The 24,529-nt window shown below is 38.9% G+C and overlaps 4 protein-coding genes across 7 annotated transcripts; 3 read left to right on the top strand and 1 right to left on the bottom strand.

Annotated features, from left to right (window-relative positions):
- Window positions 1–1,579: 1,579 nt before the first annotated feature.
- On the top strand, window positions 1,580–5,026 carry comtd1a (catechol-O-methyltransferase domain containing 1a). Its single transcript, XM_085296686.1, has 7 exons — window positions 1,580–1,715; window positions 1,802–1,920; window positions 3,298–3,403; window positions 3,979–4,097; window positions 4,403–4,457; window positions 4,549–4,682; window positions 4,798–5,026. Exons 1-7 carry the CDS (start codon window positions 1,661–1,663, stop codon window positions 4,948–4,950), a joined length of 741 nt encoding a protein of 246 aa, XP_085152812.1. The 5' UTR covers window positions 1,580–1,660; the 3' UTR covers window positions 4,951–5,026.
- Window positions 5,027–7,055: 2,029 nt separating this feature from the next.
- LOC146561016 (uncharacterized) lies at window positions 7,056–10,426 on the top strand. Its single transcript, XM_085296679.1, has 3 exons — window positions 7,056–8,166; window positions 8,248–8,372; window positions 8,779–10,426. The coding sequence occupies exons 1-3, from the start codon at window positions 7,243–7,245 to the stop codon at window positions 9,998–10,000; spliced, it is 2,271 nt and encodes a 756-aa protein (XP_085152805.1). The 5' UTR covers window positions 7,056–7,242; the 3' UTR covers window positions 10,001–10,426.
- Window positions 10,427–11,483: 1,057 nt separating this feature from the next.
- Window positions 11,484–16,508, bottom strand: vdac2 (voltage-dependent anion channel 2). The gene is made up of 9 exons (XM_085296685.1): window positions 16,350–16,508; window positions 15,431–15,502; window positions 15,285–15,334; window positions 15,000–15,152; window positions 14,779–14,831; window positions 13,950–14,177; window positions 13,593–13,743; window positions 13,435–13,492; window positions 11,484–12,501 (listed from the first exon to the last, which is right to left on the bottom strand). The coding sequence occupies exons 2-9, from the start codon at window positions 15,495–15,497 to the stop codon at window positions 12,410–12,412; spliced, it is 852 nt and encodes a 283-aa protein (XP_085152811.1). The 5' UTR covers window positions 15,498–15,502; window positions 16,350–16,508; the 3' UTR covers window positions 11,484–12,409.
- LOC146561014 (histone-lysine N-methyltransferase SETDB1-B-like) lies at window positions 16,491–24,384 on the top strand. 4 transcript variants are annotated; one of them, XM_085296684.1, is made up of 9 exons: window positions 16,491–16,590; window positions 16,750–16,873; window positions 17,790–17,945; window positions 18,917–19,276; window positions 19,398–19,571; window positions 21,622–21,823; window positions 21,995–22,068; window positions 22,219–22,409; window positions 23,421–24,384. In XM_085296684.1, exons 3-9 carry the CDS (start codon window positions 17,795–17,797, stop codon window positions 23,526–23,528), a joined length of 1,260 nt encoding a protein of 419 aa, XP_085152810.1. In that variant the 5' UTR covers window positions 16,491–16,590; window positions 16,750–16,873; window positions 17,790–17,794; the 3' UTR covers window positions 23,529–24,384. The 4 variants fall into 4 exon arrangements, with proteins under 4 accessions (XP_085152810.1, XP_085152809.1, XP_085152808.1 ...); XM_085296682.1 differs by lacking the exons at window positions 16,491–16,590; window positions 16,750–16,873 and adding an exon at window positions 17,544–17,564 and having other exon boundaries at window positions 18,917–19,059; window positions 19,141–19,276; XM_085296683.1 differs by having other exon boundaries at window positions 16,533–16,873.
- The last annotated feature ends 145 nt before the right edge of the window (window positions 24,385–24,529 follow it).

Genomic DNA, 24,529 nt, shown 5'->3' with positions numbered 1-24,529 from the left:
TCCTGGGCTTTGTCACTGTTACTGATGTGTGTGGGTTTTTTTTTAACCTATAATGATCACTCTCTATGTAGCTGTGTAACTAAATTAGTAGTGATGTGTACACAGTACATGCTGAGGAGACAAAGACAGCTAATGTCAATTAATATCAATTATAATATCTATCTAAAATACACCAACATTAACAAATTTACAAATAACCCACTGGTAACATGAGAACAAGTGAGCCTGTGAAAGTAAAACTGCTAAACTCCTGAATGTACTTCACTTATGAGTCATTTTTAAAACGATAAAAGTGTTGATTCTGCTGTCCAAAGTTACATAAATAGGTTTTCGCCCTAACTTCATTCTTTATTTATTTCACCACTTTTTGACTTCTTGCCCCTGGGTTGCACATACTGGCTTGGTTTTGTTGGACAACTGCCCTTGAATAAACACTGCAGATGGTCTGGATGACCTCAGCTGAAATACTGTAGCCATAATTGCTGACTTGCTCAGCCACCCTTTAAACTGCACTTCTTCCATGATATCTTCCAAGATATAAAAATATTAGGACTTAAATTTAACAGGACAGTAAAAGTGGAATTTCTGTGGTTCGATAAGGTTCAGCTCATGCATACCTTTCAACAAGGTTAGAATATAGATCAAGTTTCAGAGGAGCCACATTTTTTTCCCACATCACAATAACTTTAACATTTGGTCTTAACTTTCTCATTATTTTTGTTAATGTCTCTGTTGTGGTGCTCAACATACCCAAATGCCTGTCGGATTAAGCAGGGCAGTACCAGTACATGCATTCAGTACACTACAAACGAAAACAAAAAAGAAAGCCTCTTTAGCCAGCCTACCACTAGGAGGCAGCAATGCAGGCTAGAAAACAATAAGAAAATGCGCTTGAATCTCAATGAAGGATTATTAAGTGTCAGATCACATATCTTCCCAATAAACGGATATGAAATCTTAGAGATAGCTGTCAGAAATAAATGAAATGGCTGATTTTTGATGGCTCTATGAAACTGAAAGTCGTGATTTTGATACCTTACATATATTACAGCTTTGCAAATCTGCATCTTGCTTGGGAATAAAGCCGTTTTGTTAAAGTGGCAAAACATAGGATGTTACTCTTCCTCTTACGGTGGCCGCTAGTTGTTTTTATTCAATTGTTTTAGCACATAAATTAACACAGGGGGATAAGGGGGAATTAAAGATTCAAGTTTCGAATAGTTGTTCGCATTGTTTATTACACAGTAATAAAGTGCAGATTAATAGATGGAAACTATAAATACAACAGTCTTTCTGTACTATTTTTAGAGGACTCGCTGTCAACCACGGGTAAATCTCAAAATCATTAAGAAAGATTTGTTAAATAACTAAATAAAATAAATAAATAAATGCAAGTTATTAAAAAATATATTTAAAAGATAGTTGTCCATCTTATGCTTTGTTTTCTGAGTTTCATTCCATCGTGTGTTTTCCTAAATGCATCAACCTTGTGCTATCTTTTGCAATATCATTACAAATCAATACGTTGAGCGAAACCCTCTTAAAGGTTAACCAAAACAAATACAGGCTGGCACAAAAAGGCCTGACACAGTGAGAACTGGTAGATTCAAACAAAGAAGCTGCCCTGTGTTTCTTTACGAGAGCCCACAGCAGTAAGATAATGGCTGCAGAGATTAAAGTGCTTTTCTGTGTTGGACTCGCTCTCATACTAACAGGTATGCGATGACTTAAGTAAGGATGTGTGGTTGCAGTTTCTTGGATATCTCTGTTATCTCCATCTGTTTCATATTTTGTTGGTCAGGTGTGGGAAAATCTGCCTTTACTGGGAAAATCCATGGTATAGAGAATGTTGATCCCGTGCTTCAGTATGTAGCTAACAACTCACTGAGGGAGCACCCGGTCCTCACCAAACTCAGACTGGTAAGGTAACCAGACGAGCATAAAGACTGGATGATAACTTCATCACTAATTTCATGATGTTTCTACTGTAACATTTGCCACTTATCTTAGCAAGAAATACGTGACTTTTTTCAGAAAGATGAAACCGACCAAAACCTCTCTTGTTACCTTCACCGTGTTGTTTTTAAATTGCAGTTAATGCAATTTTGTTTCCAGAGTTTAAAAGCATAAATAGTAGATCAGGTGGTGACTCTAAATTTCCCATATGTGTGTTTGTGAATGTCTATGGCTGCCTGTCTCTTTACGACCTGTCCTGGTTTGGCCCGGCCTCTCACCCAGTGTCACCCTCGAGGATAAATAAATGGATATGGCAAATGGATTGATCAGGATTCTCTTGAACACCTTTCACTTAACATGCGCAGTCGTGCTTTGCCAGCATTAATTTACATGCTGAGGCCACCAGCAGGTTATTTAGGTCAGGTGTAGGGCGGGTGGTCATTTTATGCTCCAGGCTAAAAAACTAAAGATGATTGTGTCTTTGAAGTTGGGGCACCCAAACTTTAGGTCTCACTGCCATCTGATTCAACAACAGAATATTTTTTTAAAAGTACCTGCTTAGAATAAAATGTATTTCCTGCTTTAGTGTAGTTTCTGTTTGAGTCAACTTTTTATCTATTGATACTTATATTTAAACAAGGGCAATACAAGTGGAGGAAGACAAAGAAGATAATTAACACAGGATTGAAGCAGTAATAGCTTTGATCACTAGAGGGCAGCATAGTGCAACAAAACCTTACCAAACTGCATGCAACCTTAGTTTCATGCAGTTTAACAACACAATGAGCGTGTTGTCTATTATGTTAGTCAGACATTATATACAGACAGGTAACGCATGAAAGGAAAAGCTAAACCATTATATGTGTGGTAGTGTGCTGATGGAGCCTGGGTATACTATCTCAGAGACAAAGCCAACATGAAGCTGTCTGAAGTTACCACCTTTATCCAGTTATGAAACATTTCAGCCCTTATGGTATGCTCTCTTCCGCAATGATAATGCTCAAATTGATGTATGAAGATCTACTGAATGGCTTGTTTGAATGAACTGAAACATGCGCTATAGCCATCGGATATTTTTCAGTTATGTCACAGTTGTTCGGCTGGATTGACATTTGGTGTCTTTGGACAGTTGTGCTCGAAAGCACACTCTGCTGTTATCTTTTTTTTTTCTTTTTTGTTTTTTTAAACAGCAAATGAAGCAATATATTTAGGAAGAACTGACTTTCATCCTTCTAGTAAAGTTCCAAAAACTGATGATAAATGTCAAGTATTGAAACTTTATGTTTTTTCTTCTTCTGGTTAGTCACCTGGATATTAAATTGCTTTATATTTTCAATTCAGAGAACCCTTGAAGACCAGTGGAGTACAATGATGGTTGCCAGTGATCAAGCCCAACTGATGGCAAATCTCATTAGGCTGATTAATGCCACTAAAGCTATTGAAATCGGTGAGTGAGACCAAAAAGAAAAAGAAAGGCCATTTTAAAAGGCAACAAAAACTACTGTGGAATTAAACTATTTCATAATTATACCAATGCTGAATGTACTAATTAGTATCAAAGTGCTGATCCCATAATAATAATAATAATATTAATATTATTAATATAATAATAAAGACATTCTAAGTATTCTTCCAACTTATTATAATTTAATGCTTGCTTGATTTTTTTTGTCTGAAAATGATTTTTTTGTCTTGAACTTTGCTGTCCGATTTTTTTCAACCAGCTTAGTCGCACAACTAAATCACATCTTTTGACTAAATAAAGATTTACTTATTTTGATCATCTTGAATATAGTGATTTGTTTGGGGGTTTTCAGACTTTGTAAATTTAAATCAGTGACTGGGAATTTTAACCAGAGGAAATCAAATGTTACAAATTCAGTCTTTTTAAAAGGCAGCAAAGTTACATTTGACAGATATTGAACTGTTTGTAGATTCAGGTCCTCGATGGTGTATTATCTGTTATCCATGTTATGCTGAAGATCCAAGTCTAAAGTGATTCTCCTTCAAATTATTATGCAGGGATGTACACTGGGTACAATGCACTGAATATGGCTTTGGCCATGCCAGAAAGTGGACGTGTGGTTGCCTGTGAAATAGAAAGCACCTACATAGACATTGCCAAACCCTTTTTTAAAGAGGTAAGAACAGCACAAGACACTTGCACAACACCACAATTTGGCATTTTGCAAGTTAAGTAAAACTGATTGTTGCTTCTGTCAGAGCTAAATTGTGCAGAAGACAGCATGCTGTACATTCAGACTGTCAGTACATCTTCACAAAACACCGTGGTCTGGACAGTAAAAAGGTGTCTGTTCAGGAAAGTGTGTCACATTAGAAGGCACGGCTGAGCAGGAAAATCAATACCTTTTTTAGCTTTTGCAAACACTCACTTTAAAAATCCCTGCAGATTTTCTCAATTATTGCTATTTAACGTTTTCCATAGGCGGGAGTCGAAAACAAGATAGATGTTCGGCATCAAATCGCTATGAAGACACTGGGTAAACACTTTCATAAATCTGTGTCTGTTTCTTTCTTTAAAAACAAGCAATTAAACCATAAATACATATATTTATATCTCTGTTTCACCAGATGAACTGATAGCAGCTGGAGAAGCTGGGACATTTGACTTTGTGTTCATCGATGCTGATAAATTTAACTATGACAGATACTATGAAAAGTCTCTAGAGCTGATACGAAAAGGGGGCATTATTGCAATTGACAATGTAAGTCCACTTCACAGAAGCACAATTAAACTCTGTTAGGGAAGTCATGCTGCAGTGTTGACAATGGGGAGGTGTGCAGCATGTTTTTACAGCTCTGTTGTTGTTGTATTTGAAGGTGCTGTGGAATGGAAAGGTTGTGAATCCTGCTCCCAGTGACTTGACCTCACAAGGTCTAGATGCGCTCAATAAGAAGCTACACAAGGACCAGAGGATTGAACTGAGCATGCTCACTGTGGGGGATGGTCTGACTATTGCTATTAAACGCTAACATCTCTAGTTATAGGTCAGACATATTTTTTCAGTGCATCAGTTCTGATATCAAATAAAAGCACATAAATTCTTTATATTGAGTCTTTTGTTGGTGTATTTAACATCAAATTGAGTGTTATATTTTTTCAGTCTTTACTGTCTCCATGTGTTTTATAAGATAAAATGCCCATGTTATGGTGCTGACATTTCAACATTAATTTCCAGTGGAAAGACGAAAACTACGTCATTGATAATTGTTTTGTGCTTTTAGTTGCATAAGTTTTTTGTTTTTTTAAATTTGACTATACAGAGTAGAGTGCACTGGTATCAAGTATTGCAATTTTGCCTTTGTATAGCACCACATTGGATTTCAAAAGCAGCAATCATCACGTGATTGAAGTGCAGAGATAGGAAACTAGGTGAGAATAGGTCTGCAATCGATTCCATTTTCATGGAATGATGTCTCATTGCAGTCTGATATGCAGCTGGTGAAAGTGAAGCAGAAAAAAGGGAACAGAGCTCAATCAGAGTTCAGTCAGCAATCAGAACATTTAAGTTTCCAGAACAACACTTTGGTGTGTTCTTCTAAAGAATGCATAGACTGGTGAGCAAAAGGTCAGAGGTAACCAGATTCTGTTGACATATGAAACTGAGATCAACATTTACTGAAGCAATGCAGAACAGGGAGAAGGAAAAAAATGGCTCATAAATAAAACCTCATCATCTGGGGCTTAGTCGGGTATCACTACCAACAGCTGAACATGACCGCAGAGCTTACTATGGCAATAACCTCATAGTGAAGTTCACAGGTGACACAGCAGTGTTGGTGCTCGTCATCACCACAGGCAGAAGGTAGACAGACTTGGGCTGTGGTGTAAGGAGAACAACCTAATTTTAAACATCAACTAAACTAAGGGATGATTGCTAAATTCGAGAGATATTAAACTATCTCTACATCAGTGGGGCGGTTATGGAGTTTCCAGCTTCAAATACCTGGGAATACACCTCAACAACACCCTTACCTGGCGTGAACACAACATCATCGACTGCTGTATTTCTTGAGGAAGCCCTAGGCAGTGGGGCTGAACTCCAACACCCTCAGTTCCTGCTACAGGTGTGTTGTGGAGAACACACTGACTGCCTGCATCTCTGTGTGGAACTGCAGCTGCACTGTGGCAGAGAAGCAGGCACTGCGCAGCATCAAGTCGAGGTCCACCAGGGTGATGAACAGCTTTTGTTCCCAGATGCTGTGAGACTGCTGAACAGTACCCAACCGCCACGCCTCTAAATACACACAATTTGCATTCTGTATTTTTAATGGACTTAATAAACTTTTAATGGAATTAATAGGTCATTTATTCATTTAAAAGTGTTTTATTTATGTTAGTATTATTCTTTAATTACATTTATATATATATTTTTAGCTTGACATTACTTTTATTATATTTTAATTAGGTCGTTACTTATTCTAATCATTATGAGCACTGAGACCTCAGTAACTTCATCTCATCCTGTCTTATTTCTCCATGATGGATGACAATAAAGAACTTTGAACCTTGACCTGCATCACTGGCCTTTATTCATGATGTAACTGCTGACAGACGTCACAGGATGAATTCTGAAGCATGCAAGACTTCACTTTCTCCTGAGATTCAGTCAAATGATGAAAACCAAATGGGATAGTGCTTCACAGTACAAATGGCTAATGACCCAAAACATACTGAGAAAGCAATCCAAGGGTGTTACCTGGCAAAGAAATGAAATGTTGTCGAATGGCTGAATTAGTTACCTGACCTCAGTGCAAACGAACATGTCTCTCACTCTTTGAAGACAAACAATCAGCAGCTGAAGGCAGCAGAAGGCAGCTGCTAAAGCCTCTCAAAAGATAAAACAGAATTTGAGGGTGGAGGGTAGGGAGAAAGGTACATGTAGTTATGTAGTTAATTGCTGGAAATATTAAAAATATTCCTAAAATTCATACTAATTAATTACGCCAATCTGAATCTGTCCAATTACTTTATGAAAATAGGAGAATAGGTACATACAACGACGCTGTACAGATTGTTATGATGTTGTTGTTGTTGATGATGATGATGATGATGATGATGATGTTGATGATGTTGAATGGTCATGTTACCGGCGTCACATGCTTAAAATGTGGTGTAAGCGCTGATCAGGTATTAGCTGATGCTACACCCTCTCAGCACCGTGGACAGCTCCATTCTGCATACCTAGCATATGGCGACGGTTATAAAAACCCTCGCGGAGCCTCTCTTTACTGCACCTTTACAGCGCCGACACGATTCACAGCATGGATAACAGACTCTGCAACGCACACAGAATCGCAAAAGAGCTCGATTCACAACAAAAAGCTAGACATTTGCGACCGGATAGCGGTGTCGCCATCAGGGGGACGAACTGGACCAACCCGGTAAATGTACATGCAAAGTTTAATGACAAAGAAGTGATGCAGGGCTTGAATGATCGGCTGGCGGGATTCATAGAGAAGGTGCACCAGCTGGAACACAAGAACCACGAGCTGGAGAGAGAAATTGAAGAGATACGAGGCAAAGCAAAGCCCGCATCTTGTTTAGAGGAGGAGTATGGAGAAGAAGTCAGGAAGATGAGACAGCTGGTTCAGGAAATTGCACATCAGAAGCATCAGATTGATATTGAGCATCAGAATTTAGAGGAAGAGCTTTCCACCTTGAGACGGCAATGTGAACAAGAGGTTCGTAGCAGATCCGATACTGAGAGTAAAATCATGGTCCTGAAGAAGGACGTCAGCGACGCGTATCAGGCTAAACTACACCTGGACAAGAAAGCGCAGTCCCTCGTAGATGAAATCCACTTCCTGAAGAACAACCATGAGGCCCAGGTGGCAGAGATATTGGACCAAATCCAGGGAGCGCAAGTAACTGTGAAAGACCACGAATTTGGACACCCTGGCGTCACTGCGGCACTCCGAGACATCAGGGCACAGCTGGAAGGTCACAGCGCGTCCGACATTCAGCAGATAGGAGAAACTTTCCGATCTCAGATTGCAAGATTAACGGAGGCAGTTGACACCAAGAGAAAGGCTTTAAAAGCGAGCCAGCAAGAGATTCAGCAGTACAGGAAGAGCTTGCAGGCCAAAAACATCGAGTTGGATTGCGCTAAAGGTACCAGAGAAGCGTTGGAGAAGCAACTTCATGACGTCGAGGATCGCCACATGGAGGAAATTATTCACTATCAGGTAAAGTGGTTTTCATGTTATAATTAAGCCGTGCGCATTGTTTATATGCTCACTTAACAAATGTTATCTTTTCTGCCCTAGAACACAATCAAAGAACTTGAAAATGAGCTCATTAGTTGCAAATTCGACATGTCTGGTTATCTGCGGGAATATCAGGATCTGTTGAACGTGAAGATGGCTTTGGATGTGGAGATACTGTCTTACAGGTATTATTATCACGGTGGCTAACTTTTGTCTTCTATGGGAAAGAGATTATTTATGTACTCCATAGACTTTCACATAGATCCCACTTTTCAGACTCTTAGATTAAAGCAGCTCATAGTGCTTTGATCAGGCACTAAGAGCCCTGCATTTATCTAGACTGAAGCTAACTTCATTGTCCCGGGAAATCAATGACAGTGCAGTGCTGTGGAAATGATGTTACTGCAACAGTCAGTTGGTAATGTAATGAGAACAGTTCTTTTAAGGGTCTAGATGGAGAACATTACATTACAGTGTCTATGTCATGTATGAGGTCAGCCTTTGGTAAACTTTAGGTGAAATGTCAGGTGTTTGATGACATTTAAAAGACAACCAACACTTAACATAAGATTTGTCTTTCTTGTCCTGCAGGAAACTTCTCTGTGGTGAGGAGGCTCGGCTGTCCACAGAGTCAGACACACACATCTCTTTGCCCTATATCTACCATCAGTCCCCTATTTACACGCTTCCTTGCCATAACCGACCGGGAGGCCCACGCAGGCGAGCAGAGCCCCACTACAAGTTTGTAGAGGAAATCATAACAGAGACCACCAGGGAAATTGAGATGTCAGAATTTGAGGATACAGGCTCAGAAGAGGGAAATAATGAGCAGGGATGTTCCAAAAGTGAGAGAGGGAGCGGTAAGAAAGAGAATGATAGCAACGATACGAGAGAGAGAGAAGGTGACCAGATATCTGACAGTCAGCAGAATCAAGTATCAGTGGTAAATGAAGAGAATGGACGTGATGGTGGGGGTAAAGAGAGTCCTGATCAGGATGAAGGTAGTGAAAAGGGTTATAAAAATAAAGAAGGGTCACAGGAGACTGAAGTGGCTGAGAATGACGAAGAGAACAGCATAGATAAAGTTGCACAAAAGGAAGATTTATTGGGTGAAAGCTTTGTTGTTGAAGAGCTTGAGCATCAAGAAAAAGCTGAAAGCACAGAAAAGGTGGATATGACAACAGTTACAGTGGAAAAGGCTCAGACAGAGCTTTCTGTTAAACTTCATGATAAACTCCAAGTTAATACTGAGAACAAATCTGAGGCATGTGATCAAGGACATGGTGAGCAAATAAGTTTGACCTCAGCTCTTGCAAATAAGTCTGTTGGCGAAATCTCTGTTCATGAGTCTGAACAATCAGAAAAAACTCAAGAGCTAGGCAACGCTATTCAGGTTCAGGATAAGGTTAATCTTAATTCTGAAACAGATGAGAAGGCCACAGGTTTGACTGCTCAATCAAATTCACATACAGCACTTGTGAATGAGAGAAAGGAACATGCTGATACAGAGCCAAAGGAAAGCAGCAAATCTGATGCTGCAGCTGAGCACAAAGTAGCAAAAAGCATTCAAGATACAAGTAATGATAGCAATAAAGACCAAGAGAAAGAATCATCTCTTACATCTAATGTAAAAAGTCTTCCTAAAGTGGAAAGTCTACAAGCAAATGCTGGGGATAGAATTCAAACGGTTCAATCTGCAGTGCCAAAGGAAAAAACAACCTTAACTGCAGAAATCAATGAGTTTCATCAGGGGGCAGCAGACAGAAACCAAGCACAGCAACCAAAGGGGTCTGATGACTCCGATCGTAAATGATCCGGAAGGTGGACAGTGTAAAGTCAGAGAAACACAAGGGCAATAAAACCAAAACAGGGTTATGGAAGATGTGAAGAATGCTTCCATTTAATGAGACAGCAGTTTAAACAGGCAAATATCAGGCAAACAAAAAGAGAATGGCTTATCTAATTCAAGCATGAAGCAGAGTCAAGCAAAGAGAACAAATCTCAAGGCTGCAACTTCTTTTCCAACACAGAGAACACAATTTCTCTAATGTTTGCTGGAGTCTTGCCTCTGAACCTTAAATCAGCTTGTGATGTATCAAAAAATCCCTTTGAATCACGACAAAACATGTATGAATGTAAAATGAAAGCTGCCTTTAATTGTTTTTTGTCCATCATTATCTGCTTTGGTATGTGCTGACAAATAAATGTGAGATTAAAAGATCCTGATTCTTACTGTGAATGGAGCTGTTATATTTATGAAACAGCTAGCTCGTAACATACATACTGTTTACACTGATACTGTGATGCTCTAAACATATTAAACGCTTCTAATAAAGCTACTTCACTTACTTTGATTTTGAATGCATAAATGTGACATTCCTTTTAAGCCTATACCTAAAGAATTAAACCTGCTAGTACAATTAGGAGACATATCACATGAAATCAGCTGTATTTTCATTTCAAAACCTTTCTTTTTAAATGATTAAAAATAAGTTTGTATTTATTTTTTGCATTTTACACAAAATCCCAACTTTTTTGGAAAGGAAAGGAGTTGTAGGCTTCCATGAGGATTGATTCTCTCATGTCGTGCTGTTGCTTGTTCGTTAGTTTATTGATTGTTCAACGGTGTCCACTCTGTGCTCAACATCTGTTTTTGATATTTTATACCATATCATTCTCTACTGGACTTGATATTTCCAGAACTTTCCCCCCGTTTCCGTCTACTAAATATATCAGATGAATGTGGGTTTGACAGTAAAATCATCTATCATCCTTCCCAAAATATCACTTAAAAGACTCTGAATAACTAAGCAACACACATACACACACAAAAAAAGCCCTCAAGTGGCATGCTAGCTCCAACTTCAATCACCTTCGCAAGAATTGAAGCAGTTGATGGTCCTCATTAAATCTGACAACCTTAGATGGCTGAAGGGTGAATGGCATAAAGTGCTTTAATTTTGGTGTTCAAAGCACACAGAAGACTCAAGGAAGTTGAGACTGCTGTCTGTGCTGCAAAAACGCTGACAGTCTGATTACAGAATTACTAAATTACCTTTCTTGCAATATATTTGAACTATTTTTTCCTGCTCTGTCAGAACAACTTTAATTTGACAGAGGCTTAACAGTTTAAGTTTCTTAAAATATTTTGCCTCATTTAAGAGGTATTCACAAGTCAGATAAGCAAGCAAATTTGACTGAGCTAAGAGACCCTGATCCTCTTTCAAAGTTTAATATTAACCAGTTAATAAATATGGTATGGTTAGTGGTAATCTACCATCGAATACTAGAGTACGTTTGTGGAGTTCAAAGACTTTATTGAAAATTAATACACACACAGAAGGACCTTCCAGTGGGCTCTTTGCTCTGAGTAGGGAAGCACTTTTGAGGGTGTACACGTGCAACTTCAAGTGAGAACTCTTGTTCTAGAGATTGACAGTTTGGCATTACTAAGAACATCAATGATGCGTCTCCCAGATCTGTTAGTACAGAAACAAAAGCTTGTTCCCGTTTGTTTGGCCTTGTACACAGGTGTCTTTCAAACTTGCAGTTCCAACTTTAAGCAACCCCCCAAACTATCAAGTTTTAGGGAAGGTAACATGTGCAGCTTTAACAGAACATGAAAAACTGCAATGGACAAAGCAAAACAAAACATCACAGGGATTTATTTTGTCCTTGTGTGCATCGACAGGTAGGTTTCGACCACATTTAAATATTAGCAGAAAAAAAAAAAAAAAGTAGTGTACTAGTGTACTTAACAAGGTTGCAAATAACTGGATGACAAAGGAATATCAGATGGTCATGAGTGTGAATTCAGAGCAAGTATGACAATGCTCCCCAAAGATCAATGTATTGATGTTTACACATTAAAAAAAAAATAAAGAGGAGTGTCTTGGATTATCACAATAAAGCCACACAGAATTGATGACAAAGTGATTGTATTTATCGGATTATTATGGCAGTGCTGGACAGGAACAATGACATGATTTATAAATATTATGCCAAGAACTGTCTCTTGAACAGATGTGACTACAAAGTAAAAAGCAACAAAAGATAAAATGTACCACTGACAGAAGCACCAACTTGAAGTGGTACTCAAGAGTTTGTTGCAGTAGCCTTTGAACCATTCTCTCCAAGATATCCCCTTGCTGGCTTGAGTTGGACATGACATTTAAGGCCAGGTTCTTCTGATATTCCCTAGTCCTTCCAGTATGAGGAAAGCTTAGGCTTCCAATTCCAAGCCAAGACCCAGCTTGTGGCCTCCTGCGTTGATGTTCTTTCCGTCGACCATACCAGAAAGGGTGAGTTTCACACCTGCACACAAGATGAACTCACATTAACCGTTACAACATTCCTTGCTTAAATCACATTCTGATACTTGTGAGAAAAACGTAGGCGGTTAAGTGTTTCTATAAATGTCTCTGTTATAGGTCAGTTTAGGGCTGTGCGATATGACCAAAATCTCATATCCCGATATAAGAATTCTATCGTCCTGATAACGATATAAATCACAAAAATGTAACATTTTCTGTAAATTCTGTGAATCTCGGGCAGCTCGACTTGTGGGAAGTGTTTCCAGCTGCGCGTCATGTAGCTGGAGTCGAGTGTTTTAACAGATGCATGAAACTATACATTTTTAGACATAAGTTGTAACAGCCGCCGTTTTCTTTGTGAGTATTTATTACACGGCGTGCTGCGGGGAAAAGCCTGTTCTAACGTTTGAGTCTAAGGTTTATTTTTTAGCACCTGGCGGCTCTCTTTTTACTTCTCTTTTAACAGGATCTTGAGCTTTATTGTGAAAGGTTTATGTGGAACATAAACAAGCGGACACGCGATGGCGTTACCGTCGTTGTTGCTAACGACGACGCATAAAAACAGGCGCTTGTCCGTCCGTAGTGTGGTTATATTAAATATAAGAGAAAGAGAGAACTTTAAGAAATTAATATAGCCACTACAGTGACCATCAAAACAATGAAAAAAATATTACCGTAAACTGTTTATTTTGCGACACCACGAAACAAACGATAGCGTAAAATGAAACGATAGACGTTTTTAGATCCTCATCAGATATATATATCGTTATATCGAACAGCCCTAGGTCAGTTCATTTATTTATATATAGATCAACAAGTCTAAACTTCTGTGTGGAACAGCGTTAGATTAAAGGATACAAGATTAATACGTGTCGTAAGAATAGATGTTAATTAACTTTTCAGCAGTTGATGAACCTGTAGAAAAGCAGCTCACCTGGTCTAAGGGTTTGGGTGTACCCAACACCAACAAGACTATTGTTGTTCACTTTAGCCTAAAGGGTGGGGGAGGGAAAAAAAGTATTTAAGAGTCAGTGTAAGACAATCACTTTTCCTTTTCCACGTTATTCTGAAACCCTGTGCTCAACTACTTACACTGATGGCGGCATCGTTGTCCAGCTGGTATTTGGCTGCAATACCAAAGCGTGTGCTGTTGCTGCCAGCAGTCCATGCCAGGTTGACTGCAGTCTCCAGATTGTCGCTCACCTTCTGGTAGATGGAGCCACCAAACTCAGCACCGTCATTGCTTTAAAGATCATAACACAGATTTTAGGCAACAAGAATCCAAATATGGGATTTCTTAAGAAAGTGTCAATTGACTATAACTCATATGCTTCCAATTTCTCAGAGTTAGGCAGCGGTTTTGGAACTATTTTGAAATTATTTATTATAAATTTGGGGAAAACATTTTAAAATTAAAATCCAAATGAGTAAAACATGATCTCTACTTACACATTGGTATGCAGTTGGAAGTCTCCAGTCTTGTAGCCAATGGCAAAGTTGTTGCGCGCCATTTTTGATTTGGCGGTGTCAAAGCTCATCTGGTAACCAGCGAGCCATCCCTCGTATCCAATGACAGCAGCTCCGTGGATGGTGGGGCCAGCAAAGTCAAAGTCAACATCGCAGCCCAAGTTGACGTACTCACGCTTGTAGGCAGCCTTAACTTTGCCGCTCTTCTTGCTGTTGATGAGAAAAAAAGTCCGTTTTCTAAAACTCAAATAAAAACTTTTAAATCAAGTCCAGCTGAGAGGTTACATTTCTCATAGTATAATAATAAAAACCCATTTGTCTCAGCAGTGGTGTTTAGTTTTAGCATGACACTGTAGCTGTAAACATGCTGTCTCCATGTAGCCATGTAACTCCACCTTCACTATGAAAGATGACACGCTTCCTCTGGGCCATGTTCCCTTTCCTCATGTGATTTATATACTCCAGAAATAAAGCTTACTTGTTGTTGCCTCACCATATGAGCAGCATAGTAAAGTCCAACATATTTCTTCTAATGAAGTTCAACTAACTGCTAAAGCACATTTAAGTAAAAAGTAAAGTAAAAATAACTAAATAGGAATGACTGAGAGCCAGTCTCTGTAATGGCTTTTTAAAAAGACTACCTCCATACTCTGATTAAGGTCACATGGCCAGCAACAACAACTCTCAGAAGGACATGGAGCAAAGATCTGGCTCCTATAATTACTAGTCTAAAGAAACGATGGTCATAACAAGATTCATTCATTAAGATTTCAATAAGAAATCACAGAAATTTTCATTTGATTCATCTTACCCAGTGTTTGGTGAGAAGGTTGTGTCAAAAGTCAACTTCAGTCCTTTGGCAATCTGTAAGAAACAATAATAAATCACTAATGAATGCTGTGTGGTCATCTTTAGAGTGTGTGTGTGTGTGTGTGTGTGTGTGTGTATGTGTGTGTGTGTGTGTATATATATATATATTTATGCTTTTCTGTGACATGTTGTTAAATAACAGCAAACGAATACATTCCTAACCTGATCTTCAACGGTGATTTCTGTTCCCAAGGTGTTGTCGGTATTCCACTTCTCAGTGAAGGTCAGGCCATATTCTGACCGCTTGTATTTAGTTTCCAGACTTCCCACGACTTTGCTGGTATCAGTGTTGGAGGAACCAGATGTTTTGAATTCCTGTAAGAGGCAATTTTAGAAAAAATGCCAACAACAAGCATAAGGACAAATTGCTTTGGCATCAAATTACCATAAGGCTGCGCTCTTATTGCAGTTTTTGCCTCACAAATAAAATGACGAAAGAAATCTTACCACTCCGCTGGCTGACTTTGTCTTGACATCAAGCTTCACCTGGCCAAATCCTTAAGGAAAGACACATTGATTTTTTTTTTCAAATTATTTTAAAGCTTTCCTACAATTTTAACACATTGGCCAAACCTTCAAAAATCAAATCATACCATAGCCTTTGTTGAAGATGTCCTTGGCAGACTTGCCCAGGTCAGCATATGAAGGAGGCACAGCCATTGTATCTGTGAACAGAATTAACATACTGTGGTACAATTATCTTAATTTTTAATAAAAGAAGCTCCTTTCTGCTTGCTTTTTCACAAGTGGTCACAGTGGGTAGCTGTACTTGTGTCTGTTCATGATGTGAATGGAAACTGCACATGAATATAATAGGTAGACGTTGCTTTCACATTTTATCCCATCGAAGTGTGAAATACTGTCAGAGTCTGGAGGACATCTTCAGCATAATAATCTACTCTTTCTAAAGTTTTGACATCTGTAATGAAAACTAAGCCTTGCATTGAGGAGTTATAACCATTTCACCATCCCGCTGATGACCTGATGAGCAATGTACACTGCAGCAAAGTCAAACTTGTACTACTGTACTCGTCAGAATACAGTCTACAACTCTATGGTGAAAGCAGCCTATCTGGCTGATAAGAGGCAGCGGGCCTGGCTCTAATTAAACTACGCCTCCGCATTAACTGACAGTCACAGCTAGGCGTGGCGAGGTACATGCCTGTTCCTATTAGGGAGAGGTGTTACTTAAAATGATCGTTCGCTCAAGGAGTCCTCTAGTAGCATGGATAACCAACCATTCTACGTAGTGGATAACCAAAGCATAGCTAATGTTAAAGTTGTGAATGTTTTCCTAAAGTGCTTTTAAGCCACACATCTTACATTTTAGCAGCATTAAGCGCATAACAGCAAAACTGGCCAGTATTCCACGCGACATGTGTCAGGCGCAGCTAAAGCTAGCAGCTAACTTTGCTAGCCTGGAGAGTGCCGGTGTGTCAAGCGCTTCACAACTGATTAATCCGTGCTGTGAAGAAGAATAACATCGTAAGCCTAAATTAAGGAGTCTCTTACCAGTGGAAGATGATGCTAGCGGCGTAGGAAAGTGGCTTTTATTACAAATATTCCTCACAACGCAAAACCGAGGAAGGCGTCACCGGTTGGAGGGCGAGCTGAAGGAGACTTACGGCAACCAAATTCTGACCTATCACGTCGTAGCTCAGGACCCCAGGCAGCCACAAGGATGCCTGGGTAAAATCAAACTTGCGTCATTCTCGCGGGCAACCTACTTGTTTTGGGGCCTAGTTGCCACAAAGTATGAAAGCAAATTTTGGAATGGTTCCTATTTTCGTACACGTCTAAGTAGCAAAAAAGAATCGTAGTGCGAGTTGTTTTGTGTAATTTAAATACTTTTGCGATGCAAAATCTGAAAGGAAGTTTAACGGTATGTTTCTTTGTTTCCTTTTGTACGTAGCCTGTCAGTGCTAAAGGAAGTTAGCTAGCTCGAGCGACCGATTTTTAGCTTTTAATTGCTTCTGCTCACAAAAAGGACCAGACCTTTGTGATTTTTGAGGTGGATATTCGGGATACAACAACAGGTATGTCTGTGTTCTTGGTTATAAGAACAATCGTGATCGTTAGGTTAACTTTCAGCCGTAAAAAGGAACAGTTAAGCTAACGGCATTTGTTGTACTAAAGAAAAGCTAACGGAAAGAAGTCAAAACACACGTGAACGCCTTTATTAAACGGCCGTGTTAACTGACTCATTTTTTCCTGCATTCATGTCTTTATTTTCTACAGTACGTGTAGTATTTTTCCCCGGTTAAGCTGTGTGTGTGTGTTTTTTTTTTCTTTTATAAAGTGGCGTAGTTATTTTTTTTCGTGTTACTAGAAAACCATACAAGAGAACCCCAAGGTGCTCATAATAAACTCTTGTGTCAGATAGTCTATTTATTTTGTCGTTTATTCAGTCCTGGGTCCTGGGCCCAGACCGACCACATGTACTACACCACCTCCTTTCAGGTCACTTGGGGCAATACCGGGTCAGGCTAGAGATGTAATTAGGAGCTTGTGGGTCTACCTTCGAGGGCACTTCCTGGTTGGATGTGCCCAGAGGGGAACTGGTTAGATGCCTGAACCACTTTAACTGGTGCCTTTTGGTGCGAAGGAGTAGTGGCCCTACTGTCCCTGTTGAAAGGATGAGGAGTTCAGTCGTTTGCAAAGGGAAAGTCCAGCTGACCTTTGGGGATATCAAAGTTCACTACTCACATCTCGTGACCATAGGTGAAGGTATGGTCATAGATAGTGAATTGACAGCTTTGCGTCTATGCTGTGCTCTCTCTTCACCACGCCAATACAGAATCCGCAACACTGCAGAAGTTACCCTACTTGTCAATAAGACCCCAAAATATTTAAACTTCTCCCCTTGGGGCAGCAACTCGTCTGCTTACACTTATCTTTGTACAGAAGCTTTAATAAATGACTGAAAGCTCCAATGTTTGATTTTTGTTATAGTGGCCATGGCTATGATTATGACTGTGGATCAGTTGGAGACGAAAACATTGTTACTTCAGGAGTCCTTGAAGACAGAAGAAAACCTGTTGGATTATGAATGTGAGGAGTCCTTGAAGACAGAAGAAAACCTGTTGGATTATGAATGTGAGGATGAAAGTAAGTATGTTGTTGTTATATCACTTTGAGCCTTCCACTTGACCATTTGCCAAAAAAAATTCATAGTCCAGAGTTTGGACTTATCCCTGCTTCGGGCTGCTCCCGGCCAGACCTAATGGGTCAAGGCCCGACCACCAGGCACACACCTCCCCTGAACTATTCCCTAGATTATTCACTCATAAGGGTCTTTTGACTCTCTCTTTGTCTGGTCCCTCACCAGTCCCATGAGAGTAAATCAAAACTCTCGATTTGCAAATGTAGTCACAAGCTAAAATACTAAAATATATTTGGAAAGAACTACACCGAGGCGAGGTGTAGTGCATGTAGTATGATGAACATGCCCAAAAAAAAAGGAAATCAGGAAAGATGCAAACGCTTTTTCACATCACTGTACAAAATCATTGCTTTAAAATTTTAGTTTCATATATCAAGTAATTTTCAAGCTGTAGATCTGAAAAATGTTCTTTCGACTTCCATCCAGCATGTTTGCTTGCCCTTCAAAGTCTGAGACAATGTTTAAATATGAATATCTAAAAAAAAAACTGTTAAAGATAAACACCTGAAATTGTCTTTAATGTCTCTTATCATAAAACGAATCAGGATCTGTAAATTGGGACAGAGGCATCAAAAGTGTATATTGTATGTAGTTGTATTTAATGGTAATGCAAAATAAAACACACAAAATGTATTGTGACATGAAATTCTTAGTAACTGGATTGGAGATGAAATGGCCCATGTATTGTACTAGTGACCAAAAATCTCATCCATGTCCACATGGTATCTTAAGCTTTTTATTGAACAATAAAATGAGTATTTAAAAAATAAGTTATCAAAAGTTTCTTATTAATTTAACATCTAATTAGACTGCAACATAAACATAATGTTTGTTTTAGTTTAGTTTTGCTTTTGTATTTATTTTTATTTTTGTCTTAATTGCACATCACATTTTACACTTGTGTTTTTCTTTGCAGAACATATGTTTGAGTCTCCAAATGACTCAGTTTGCTGTGTAAATGAAACTGCCAGAAAGAGGAAACTATGCCAAAACGGCTTGGACTGTCCCAGACCATTTAAAAAGCCAGTGGTAGTGTTGACTAGACTTCCTGAATATAAGGTGAGGTCTCTGCGACCACCAACGCCTCAGCAGTTCTACAGTGAAGATGAGTCTCTCAGCAGCTCTGATTCTGATATGCAGTGGGAGCCAGAAGTTGATTCCAGTGATTCAGATTTTTCACCCTCCAACAATACACGGAAACCTGCAAGAATGAACAAATGCAGTGAGAGCGACAGAACACCACCACCTGCTTCACCTCCGAGCACCAGCACCAATGGTAAGGTCACAGACGCCATAAAATTAGCGTAACTTCTCTTTACAGATGAACAGCAGTGGTTTAAAGAATTTTAAACATTTGTGTGTGTCCCCCCCCCCCCCCCCCCCCCCCCCCCCCAAAGCGGCAGATGTGGCTCCTGTTATAATATCATCAGTGTTTGGCCATTCCTCCAAGGAAATAATAACTGTCCGACCTGAGGCACAGAAGGATGAACTCAAATTGAACATGGTAGTTCTGGCTAGGAGAAGACCTATGAGGTGGCAACGGGGGAAAATAGTCGAGATAGTTACAAGGGGTAAGAGAAAATTCTGCCAGATATTACAGTAATGTTTGAAAGAATTCATGCATTGAAAAAAGTTGATTCAAAATCCTGCATTAGAAAAGGCTGAAAGTAATTGATAACTGTTAATTGTATTTAGTTTCAGATGATCTAGAGATTTGAAATATCTTCTGATGTGTTTTGTTCTTTTCTCTCTCCTCTGTTTTTGTGAATGCTTTTGAGGTTTTTACTCTAGGACCAGCAAAAATGCGATTCATCTTATGCTCAGTAGAAATTGAAAGCTTTTTTTTTTTTTCCTTGTCACAGCGTCATTTTCCTTAGACATAAGAACAACACTGCACATTAATGGCAGTGAATGAGTTTGGAAAAGACAACTTTTGTATATTTTGTTTTTCTGGTGGCTGGGTATATGTAAGTAGAGCTGGGCGATATGAGATTTTTTCATATCACGATATGTTTTTTTCATTTCAGGCGATAACGATATCTATCACGATATAAGCCAAATAACTATTTGTAAGATTTAAATGTGCCGTTGCTCACAAGTAAAATGTGAAATAATCAGCAGCTTGTTTTTATTTAAATATTTATTTCCCATAATAAGTTCAACAGGGTAGATGTACTTAAGGAACATGAGACTTTTTCAGATAAATAAAGGCAAATATTGCAAACTACACAAAAGGCAGCCGCTAAAGCGTTTAAGTTTCAAAATAGAACAAACAAAACAGACTAAATTGTCAATTCCACTTAGAAACAAAATATTAATTCTAAAAATAAATCTTAGTTTGTTTTACAGAAGAACAGACAAAACTGACTAACTTTTGTCAATATCAAATAAACTGAGAACTAAAAGGAAATTCTCAATCTCTCCTTGTTGTATAGCTGAGCTTTTCAAACAGTTTTAACAGTTACTTTAGTCTGACAAAAGCCGAATGACGAATTAGCGCTTCCAGTCAGAGACTGAGGCTACGTCCACACGTACACGGGTATTTTTGAAAACGGAGATTTTCCGTTTTCGTTTTAAAAAATAATCCCGTCCACACATAAAGGGAGAAATGAAGGAAAACGCTGCTATGAACATGCCAAAGCAGCAGGTGGCGCTAGATTCCTAACCGTGCAGAAATGTTGGCCAATCAGAAGTCTAGAAGCCTCGGTGGGAAAAAGTAAACAAAGCTGCGGCATAGAAGCAGAACCGAGTCGTATGTGTGGAGGGACAGTAACTGTGTGTATATGTAAGCATTTAAACACTGCAGAGAGTACAATTAACAGTAACAGTATTGTAGAAATTCATTTCACTGAAACAATAACATGGCGCACAGTGTGACGCATGCACCAGTTTATTGTATTTCCAGACTTGCTTTCGGCACAATTTACAGTGCACGCTACTCTGTTTTTTGTCAGACTTGAAATAGCCGAAATACCTTCACACTACGGAACTTCTATGGCTCTTCCGTTTGACAATCTCTCTGGCATTGGAACCATCATCTGTTTTCTCTTCGGTCACGCTCGGTTGATTTTTCTAGTCGGCACACTCATTTCCTCCATTATGCGCTGGCTCTATTACCCGCTGGCTGCTTCCCAAACAAACACACGTGCGGCTTGGCACTTGTGCTGTACGTAACAAGTCACGCGACGTGACGCTGCGGCTGTGATTGGTTCGGCTCTGCGCTACTTAATTTGGATTGGCTGACCTTTATTTTATTTTTTATTTTTTTAAGAGGACAAGAGCGGCGAGGTCTATCGCGATAGCTTAATTTCTCTATCGAGTAAAAGTTATATCGCGATACATATCGTTATCGTTCTATCGCCCAGAAGCAGTGCACCTGAAATTTGTTTGCCTGTCCTTAAATAGGAAAAGTAAAGTGCATTTGCTGTCATTTGACTGATTTTAAAAACATGTGACATGATGAGATTAGATGCCAGGTGAAGCAAGGTAGGCACAGTGAGCTGAGTGCAGAAAGAAATTTCAAAGTTTTGCTTTTCTGAAAATATTTTTTTAAGAGAGAGAAAATAAATTGATAAAACTGAAGTGAAAATTGGTCTCTTTTTTTCCCCCCTCTTTTTGCAGAAGACGGACGGTTAAAATACAAAGTCAGTTTTGAAGAAAAAGGGAAGAGTCTAGTATCTGGACACCATGTTGCTTTTGACACCACAGCAAAGGTGGAGCAGCTGTATGTTGGTGCCCGTGTGGTGATTCAGTGTCAAGATAACAAGTACCGGTTCCAGCCTGGTGTCGTAGGCGAGCTCCCCAGCAGAAAGAACCGCCTAAGGTGTTTATTTTAATTTTATGATTAAAATTGCTAGAAAACTTGTGTACCCTTTTGGCCATGGTTAACCCAATGAATTTATAGCGTGCTGTGCAATCAGATTTGACTGTTTAGCCAAGATTTTCTGTTAGGAACTGCTAACGCTGGAAATGCTAACACATTTTACAATTCCAGGTTCTTGATCTTTTTGGATGATCACACGCCGGTCTATGTTGGGTTACCTTTAATTCATTTGGTTTGGAAACCTTGTAAGTTGAATTGTTTTTATACTTTGGGGGGGTTCATATTCATATACTCAGAAATCCTGTCAAGTGTTTTTATTTACTGACTGTACAGCTCTTAGACACATAAAACGAGTAACCAACTTTTTCTTTCTTCTTTTTAATTTTGTTTCAAAGTGGAAAACGTTGCAGATGACATTCCAGAGGGCCCTCACAAAGACTTCATAGAACATTACCTGAATAAGTGGCCGTACCCTCAGTTAACCCAGTACAGGCTTGGACAGACCCTTAATGCTGAATTGAACGGAGTCCTGCAAAAGTGTGAAGTGCAGATTATTGACTGCAGCTTAATGCAGGTTATCTTTCAGGTCAGTATTTCATTTATCTTTTAGTTTAAAAAATTTTATATTTGATTTTCAGCTGAATTTTATAACATTTATGAATCTAGAACAATACTAACACAAAGCATTCACAGGTAATTTTTTTAAGGTAAATTTTAAGTTTTATACGAGATATAATAGATAAAGTTGAGACACTGACACTGCTTTATGGAGACTGAGTGGCTCCAGTCACACAGGCCTAGAGATCGGTCGATGATTTAGCAACCGCTGATCGCTCGGAAAAAGCATGTATTCCCCAACCAGTTGGCAGATGGTTGCTGGCAGGCTGTGAAATCGATTGCTTTAACTCTGATCTTGCAGGCTTAGAAACTGTTCTTTGATTCGCTAAAGAGAGATGTGTATTCTGCAGCTGGTTGGTGAGTGGTTTCTGGAGGTTGCTAGATGAAATTGGTCACCCTATCCTTGGATTTGCAAAGATGCTGTAGTCGCCAGTAGTTTGCATGGAAGATGCAAACACTGTCCAACTATTCAAACATGGGAAAAACTGGGTCTGTGTTCTCTTTCAAAGCAAAAGTTCAAGTTTAAGAGAATTTGTTGAAAATATTTAGTTAGTGTCTTAGTGGAAAAATATTTGATATTTGTGGCATCTGCTTGTAGATGGTTGGCACATTCTTACAAACATCTGCATCAATATGCTTTTTTTAAGGCAGAAATAAAAGAATTCATCACTGCCGTAGGCTATACTTGTATTGCTATTTCAATTTCTTATATACATAGAAACTTAAAATTGATGCCATAGGTGCATCTGCTAAAAATCAGTGACAAATAAGAATCTTAGTGACCACTAGCTAAAGGGCGGAGGTGAAGTTTTCAGAAAATCACATGAATTAGATGACTTGAAAATAAGGCGAAGTAGGATTTTGAAATTGATAGCATAGTTGCATCTACTAGGATCTGATGTGTAGCATGAGCAGCTGCTGGTTCTTTTCCTTTAATTACTTACTTAGTTGCTTTATTAATTAAGTCTTTTTCTCATAGGAGAGTGAACATAAGGAGTGGATATACCGAGGTTCGTCACGACTGGAGCACATGGCAAAGTTTTTGGAGATGAAACACAGAGAACAGCTTGAGTGCGACTCTGACTGAACGTCCCCTGATGCAGTAGCTGCAAAAATTGAAACTATTTTACAATCGGACGAGATGCCATTTTTTTTAAAAAATTTTTGGGTTTTTTTTTTTTTTTAATTTTGTTTTTTTTGTGGAGAACCAGCAGCCAGTAACAAATGAGTGTGATGGTACAAACATACTCACACTCATTTTAAGCTGTTCCAGCTTGAAACAGGTTTTATTTCTCCTTTTTTTTTTTTTTTTTTTTGTATTTACTTTTAATGTACAGACTTGAAGAAATATATATATATATGTGTGTAGTTGGTGGATTAATGCATTTCCAAATGTTTGTCCAACATAAACAAATTACCCAATAATCGTTATAGTCACTCATTTTCTGTCCTTTTTTTTTTTTTTTTTTTTTTTTTTTTAAACACTTCTACACTGATTTATGATTGAAACGTGTCCTGTGCTGAGACGGGATAAACATTGTGTAACTTGGTTTCAGGTATCCCCCCCCCCCCGTATTATTTTATCCTGTAGATGTCTAAAGTAAAAAAAACAAAACAGATTTTCATAGTGAGAATTTTGAAGGAATGGAGATTGTGCTTTGAAGCATTAGTTAAAATGTGTTAGTTTTAATGCTTGCTCACATTTTCAGTGACTGTTTTCACACAGGAGAATTTTCTGAGGAAGTTCTGACATCACGCCCTTTTTCTTGCTACTTTTCAACTCCATAACTCAGGAACTGAATTGGATACTCATGGGTGAAGCAGTTCATGTCTGCCCACCATAATAATGTAATTTTTCTGTTCTGCCACATTGAAAGGGCGTATGCAGATTTTTGTGAATAGTATTGACTGTTTAGCCACCAAAATAAACCAGTTGCCTAATGTTGTGTTTATCCTCCTTGTTCCACCTTCCAAAGCTGTAAATAGTTTCTGAGTCCTGTAGTTTTCTCTTGTCTTGTTGCATGTAGTGGGGCTCACACTTTGAGATGGGGTGAGGAGTTGTGCAATTTGTAAAAGGCTCAGCTCCTC

Source organism: Mchenga conophoros, linkage group LG13, assembly GCF_057382185.1.
Source record: "Mchenga conophoros isolate Kocher_MC1m ecotype Shallow Benthic linkage group LG13, M_conophoros_male_GT1.1, whole genome shotgun sequence".
NCBI lineage: Eukaryota > Metazoa > Chordata > Actinopteri > Cichliformes > Cichlidae > Mchenga > Mchenga conophoros.
Note: the sequence above shows the minus strand (reverse complement) of the source record. Positions and strands in the feature narration are given on the sequence as shown.

Excerpts from the sequence above, each read along its gene's own strand:
- comtd1a (XM_085296686.1), top strand. The coding sequence starts at position 1,661 with ATGGCTGCAGAGATTAAAGTGCTTTTCTGTGTTGGACTCGCTCTCATA. Across the intron at positions 1,716-1,801 it reads ACTCGCTCTCATACTAACAG|GTGTGGGAAAATCTGCCTTT; the intron begins GTATGCGATGAC and ends TTTGTTGGTCAG. Across the intron at positions 3,404-3,978 it reads CACTAAAGCTATTGAAATCG|GGATGTACACTGGGTACAAT; the intron begins GTGAGTGAGACC and ends ATTATTATGCAG.
- vdac2 (XM_085296685.1), bottom strand. The coding sequence starts at position 15,497 with ATGGCTGTGCCTCCTTCATATGCTGACCTGGGCAAGTCTGCCAAGGAC. Across the intron at positions 13,493-13,592 it reads ACAACGATGCCGCCATCAGT|GCTAAAGTGAACAACAATAG; the intron begins GTAAGTAGTTGA and ends CCCACCCTTTAG. Across the intron at positions 12,502-13,434 it reads CACCCAAACCCTTAGACCAG|GTGTGAAACTCACCCTTTCT; the intron begins GTGAGCTGCTTT and ends TCTTGTGTGCAG.
- LOC146561016 (XM_085296679.1), top strand. The coding sequence starts at position 7,243 with ATGGATAACAGACTCTGCAACGCACACAGAATCGCAAAAGAGCTCGAT. Across the intron at positions 8,167-8,247 it reads AGGAAATTATTCACTATCAG|AACACAATCAAAGAACTTGA; the intron begins GTAAAGTGGTTT and ends TTTCTGCCCTAG. Across the intron at positions 8,373-8,778 it reads GTGGAGATACTGTCTTACAG|GAAACTTCTCTGTGGTGAGG; the intron begins GTATTATTATCA and ends CTTGTCCTGCAG.
- LOC146561014 (XM_085296684.1), top strand. The coding sequence starts at position 17,795 with ATGGCTATGATTATGACTGTGGATCAGTTGGAGACGAAAACATTGTTA. Across the intron at positions 21,824-21,994 it reads AGCAGAAAGAACCGCCTAAG|GTTCTTGATCTTTTTGGATG; the intron begins GTGTTTATTTTA and ends TTACAATTCCAG. Across the intron at positions 22,410-23,420 it reads TAATGCAGGTTATCTTTCAG|GAGAGTGAACATAAGGAGTG; the intron begins GTCAGTATTTCA and ends TTTTTCTCATAG.